The sequence below is a fragment of the Phyllostomus hastatus genome, unplaced genomic scaffold (assembly GCF_019186645.2).
Source record: "Phyllostomus hastatus isolate PE091 unplaced genomic scaffold, TTU_PhHast_1.1 phas_contig_896, whole genome shotgun sequence".
Taxonomy (NCBI): domain Eukaryota; kingdom Metazoa; phylum Chordata; class Mammalia; order Chiroptera; family Phyllostomidae; genus Phyllostomus; species Phyllostomus hastatus.
In genome coordinates this window covers 26,783-32,782 of record NW_025333983.1, presented here as the reverse complement: position 1 = coordinate 32,782, position 6,000 = coordinate 26,783, and the positions used below count along the sequence as shown (strand labels likewise).

The window sequence follows — 6,000 nt, the reverse complement described above, 5'->3', positions numbered from 1 at the left end:
AGAATATGCATAGTCTCATTTTCCCCCCAAAATGATGGTTCCGCACAATACATAAACTACATCTGATTGTAGAAATGAGGATGTGATGACATAAAGATGACATGACTTTTAGTAGAAGTGTTTTAGAGGCCAGGTCTCCAGACATTTACTTACTTGTTGATAATCTTCCTTGTTATATTCTCTTCTGGACCTGTGATACCAAACCCAGCCTCACAGGCACGCAAACCAGGTGACCTGGCAGCCTCAGTGTAGATGTTGTTACTCTTGTAATAAAAACTGATGATGATAGCAATACCTTCCTAGGTAAAATTTTTGAAGACCAGTGGCATAGAATCTCGTAAATTTGGTATGCTTTCATTTTTTATTGATTCTAGAAGAAACATTTTTAATGATTATTGAGTTCTTAACCATTAAACATGTGAAAATTCCATATATAGTTTAATATGCAATGTATTACAGCAAATTAATTACAGATCTTTTAACCATTGAATTAATCTTTTAAACACTATTTCAGAAAATCAATCTTAAATGACATTTGCATGGGAGAGACACATGAGCTTATTTTTCTCTTTTATTTTAAGTGTGGATTCCTTCACTATAGTTCCAAACATCCCCTTTCATCTTTTCCCAGTCCAGTTCTTTCTTTTTAAGATCTGGTTTCCAAAGACTGACCTCAGTGCATCTAGAAGACTGCAGGTTATATTTGGGGGAGTAGGGGGATTTCTGAGATTTACCAGGCATGGCAGATAGAATAGAGATTCATTATTTATTGTCTTATTATTCACTACAGTGTTTCCCACTGAAATCACTTCCAACACTACAAATTTTGGAATACTTGCTGAATATTCTCCTATAACTTATTTCTTCTTTGCACCCATTCTGCTTCTTTCTTGATGATTTCTCCTGGCTATATAATATATGTTTTCCCACAGTGCCCCAGTTTAGAAGTCTATTAATAACTACAGATATAGGTGTTTTTCAAAATACTTAATGTTTCTGGGACCTCACACCAGACATTGTCATACCTTGGAGGTAGAAAAGTGTGACAGACTCCGGACAGCAGATTTCTGCCTTGTTGTGGCTGAAAGAGAACATGAATGCACAGGTGACAGCAATCCTGTGGAGAAAAAGGGAACAGCATGGCTACTCTCTCAAGGGGAGAGAGAGCCTATGACTGCCTCGGCCACTCTCTCCAAAGGAGAGCACCCTGACCCTTGCCTAGACAGGCTTTTATTGGTTTTCTTGGAGCTTACATCAGAGAAAGTTTTATCATCTATTGCATAGAACATTGTTGTCCACATTTTAGGTACAATCAAGGAAATGAAAGTAACATGCAGAGGGGAATGGCGGTGAGCTGATTAGCTCTGTCCTTGGGTGAATTCTCACAGGCTTTGGGAATTACTTTGAAGACAGAGGATACACATTTGTTAATTTAGACCAGGGTGATGGAGTTTTAGCAAGACCAAGCCATAACAATGTGTATGCATTTTCTAAGCCTGATTCCCACAGGAAAACTTGGTTTGAAGGTCTGGCTCCTGCCCACCACTTTGCTTCTGAAGATTTTCCATACAGAGCTGAGTCACTTTTGCCAGACTGAAACAAACTGGTCCCCTACAGGAAAGAGACATAAACTACACAGAGGAAGAAATATAAGCACATTTTAAAATATATTGATGTTAAGCAGTGCATTTGCACACAACACACAAACAAAACCTCAAAGGCTTTTCTTTATAGGGAAGTCAGATTGTGTATCCTCAATGCCAGAGATTAGATAAAGTTGAGAAAACAGCCTTACTATTTCAAACTACTGGTTAAGTAATTAAAAAGTAATTCAAAGGTCAATTTATTTGTTTACATAAGTTTTATTTTACAAATGGTTCCTTTAGCAATTATTATGTACCAGTTGCCTAAATTTTCTATGACTATCTGCTGATTTTTCCTCTAACCGTCACAGAGTTGTTAAATAACTTTATGGTCACATGATCAGTCAGTATCAAAGCTAAGATTTGAATCCAGTGAACTCTTCCATAACAACTGGGCTCTTAACTGGTATGCTAAACTATCTTTCAAGATCACAGATATTCTTCTGTAGAATTATCTAGTTCACAGGTGAGCTCTTTTTTATCCTGGGACTTCTCTCAACTCCACATTATTTTACATGGAAGAATATGGTTTTAGGATTGAAAAACTTGAGATTTTCCTCTAAGGATTTTTCCAGTCCTCTTAATTCTAGCAGGTCTTTTCCATTGAGTCACACTCATTCCCTTTCAGGTTGTAAGGAGCAAATTCACCTCTTGATGCACAAAGCTTCTGAAGTGTTACCGCATCTCAAAACTCCACCTCTGAAAAACATCCTCAGGTATCAACAATTACCTCTGTAAAGAAAATGATGAAAATGAAAACAAACAAAATAGGTCATGAAAAATGTCACGACTATGATTTTATTATCCTTCTATTTGTTTCTTTAGAAGTGTCTATAAAGATATTATGGATTCATTGGTCACACAAGTGAAGTCATGTATGTTGACACCATCTATTCTGGATGAGAAAAACAAGAAAGGAAAGACATTGAAAAGTAATTATAGCATGCCAACTGAGTACCTACTTGTTGGATTCACCGATTATCCACCTCTCAGTGTCACTTTATTCTTGGTATTTCTCATAATATATACACTAACCATGGTGGGAAATACAGGCTTCATAATCCTAGTTAACATCACTTCAAGCCTACAAACCCCCATGTATTATTTCCTCAGCAACTTGTCTTTCTTAGACATCAGCTACTCCACAGCAATCACTCCTAAAATGCTGGTGAATTTCTTAACCGGGAAAACCATCCCTCCCTATGGCTGTGCACTACAGATGTTTCTCTTTGGTTGTTTTGCTGATGCTGAGTGCCTTATCCTGGCAGCAATGGCATACAACCACTATGCAGCCATCTGTAAGCTACTGAGCTATTGTACACTTACATCTAGGAGAATCAGTATCTGTTTCACTGTGCTGGCATACTTCAGGGGAAGTGTGACTTCAGTGGTGCACGTCTGCCTCACATTCACACTGCCATTTTGTGGCTCCAATGTTGTCAACCATTTTTTCTATGATATCCCACCTCTCCTGGCTTTATCATGTGCAGACACCCATGTCAATGAGCTTCTGCTCTTTGTCTTGTGTGGCTTCAACCAGTCTAGCACTTTCGGGGTCATATTCACCTCTTATGTTTGTATCCTCATCACTGTTTTGAGCATCAAGCCCTCAGGTGACAGAAGCAGAACATTCTCCACCTGTGCTTCCCATTTCATGGCAGTCACCTTATTCTATGGATCACTCCTGTTCACCTACTTAGGTCCTCCCACCAGCTACTCTCTAAACAGTGATAAGATAGTGGCAGTGTTTTATATGGTTGTTTTCCCCATGTTCAATCCAATCATCCACAGTTTCAGAAACAAGGATGTAAACAATGCCCTCAAAAAAGCGATGAGAAGGAAACTGGATTTTCAGATGAATGAGAGCTTAAGTCACTGAACAAACTTTAAGGCATGGCCTGTTCTTCCAGTTTCATTATTGGTACTGTGCTGATGTGTCAACTATTTGGAATTTATCTCCAACGATAAAGATAACTTTCCAACCTCACTCTTTTAAAATGCTTTTGTCCTCTCTCATGTGCCCTCTGAAATTATTCTATTCTGAAACATTCCTGAACTAAAGTAAATAATAGTGTTTACTCTCCAGTAAGCTTTGCACATTGATTTATCATACTATTCTTTATCATGTTGTATTGAATGTATATGGTGACTTGTCTGTCAATGTCCTCATATTAAAAGTTCCTTGGCAGGAAAAGATATATATTGGTTTATTTTTCAATAACTATATAACACCTGGTATATAGATTATTTTGAATTATTCTTTTAATTTTAGTGTAATCAATGTTTAAAAAACATTGAAGAGAATATTGTCAAATGAGCTGACTTCTAATAATTCTTCTATTGAGTAGGGGAACATAAGTTTGTATGAGGAAGAACATCGGCTTTTTTAATAGGGACCTATTTAATGTAAGAGTTTCTTTTCATTTTCCAAGATAAGTTAGTTTAAAATAAGCAAACCACAATGTCTTTGAAAACCATAAGTTGTTATGAGTTTATCTAACTCTGAACCTGTAGAAGCAGCACAATTGACATTTTGGGCCAATAATTCTTTCTTGGGGGTGCAGGTATAGTGAAGAGAAGCCCACCCTGTACATTTTAGGGTGCTTAGCACTATCCCTTGTCTCTCCTCAGTAGCTGCCAGTAGCAATCCACCTACTTACGAAAACCAAAATGTATCAAAATGTTGCCAAATGTCTCTTCAGAAGCAAAATTTTTCTTGGGATGGAATCACTCATCTTGCTCAGCACTGTTTCTTTGACCATTAGGCAAATACAGCCATTAGAGGGAAGTCACTGCCTGAACATAAGTCAGAATAATAATTTGGGAAAAACATCTCATATGTGACTTCATTCACTTTGTTCTGCATTATCACCCCAATTTCTATTTATTTCTAAGATCTACTCTGACAGTATCCATAAACAGAGACAATTAACACATAATTTTAATAAAATAAATATAAAATTAAAGTTGAAAATATGTTTTATAAAATAAACCACACTTGAGAAGAAGTTAGAAGAAGGGAAGATATTTATGACAATTACATGTCATGAGATTTATTTTTCTGCTTGTATGAGGAGACAGGTTGCTGAGAAGTTGTATTATGCTTCAGTCATAAAAATAATACACAAACTTAAAATAGTACAACTGGTGTTTCCTTGCCCTGGCTGGTGTAGCTGAGTGGATGAGCATGAGCTGTGAACCAAAGGGTTGCTGATTCGATGCCCAGTCAGGGCACATACCTGGGTTGTCGGCCACGTCCCCAGTGGTGGCCACATGAGTGGCAACCACACATTGATATTTGTCTTGCTCTGTTTATCCTTCCCTTCCCCTCTCTTTGAAAATAAATAAATAAAATCTTTTTTTAAAAAATAAAATAAAACTAGTGTTTCCTTTAAAAAATTATGTGCATTTAATCGAGGTCATGAATAAAGTCTATGGGATAACTCTGTATGTTTATTTCATTGACATTGAGCATTGGGTGTGGGGCAAGTGAGTGAATGGAAAGAGTTGAATAATGCCAATTTTTCTAGTGTGATTAGACAATCTGAAGATCATATTTAAAGAATATTTATCTTCAAAGGAATACATTTATAAATTTTCCTCAGAAATAAAAATATTGTTTTTGACACAGATGAGACAATGTTTGCCATATTGATGGCCTAAAGAGGAAGATAGGAAGGAAGTACTAATTGAGAATCCAACTTTTTTTGGGCTGCAAACACTGTTAAGTATGCAGGAGAAGTCACTCCATAACTTATGACTGATACTTTGCTATTAGTTCTAATTAAGTTTTTTCTCTTATGATATGGTAATATCTTTCATTTTGTATCTAAAGACATGTTCATGTTTTATCAGTTTCTTCACAACCATATAATAATGTCATAATTAATTAATTTTGTACAATATTTGGATTGACCCAATATTTCACACTTTATTTATCTGCTTAAATTAGTACTTATTCTACTATTATGCTAAAATACCTAAGACATGCTAATGAATTAAGAGCAGAACTATACAAAACCATCTACAACACTTTCCAAACACACAGATGTTTATATTATTTGTATGATTCAAGAGAGCTAAATATAAAATTATATAAAAAGCTAGTACACCTATGTGAAATATATGCAAAATTTCCACACTGTCCACAGATCCATGATGCTTGTTGAATTATTAGACAGAGGGAGAACATATATTTTATATAAATTCTCCAAAAGGAGAGCACACAGTTCAATTAATTCTATGTGTGTGTATACTCATAGCACTTTAATGTGATTGATTGTTAAAATATTCAGAGCATGATGTCATGCATAATTTATGTGAATTTTACAATGGATCAGTGAGGTAGCCACAGCAT

At 36.0% G+C, this 6,000-nt stretch overlaps 1 protein-coding gene across 1 annotated transcript; it reads left to right on the top strand.

Annotated features, from left to right (window-relative positions):
- The first annotated feature begins 2,487 nt into the window (after positions 1–2,487).
- On the top strand, positions 2,488–3,522 carry LOC123827705 (olfactory receptor 5AS1-like). The gene has a single exon (XM_045852146.1). It carries the CDS (start codon positions 2,488–2,490, stop codon positions 3,520–3,522), a length of 1,035 nt encoding a protein of 344 aa, XP_045708102.1.
- Positions 3,523–6,000: the final 2,478 nt, after the last annotated feature.

Bases quoted from the DNA above. Each gene is read 5' to 3' on its own strand.
- LOC123827705 (XM_045852146.1), top strand. From the start codon at position 2,488: ATGGATTCATTGGTCACACAAGTGAAGTCATGTATGTTGACACCATCT.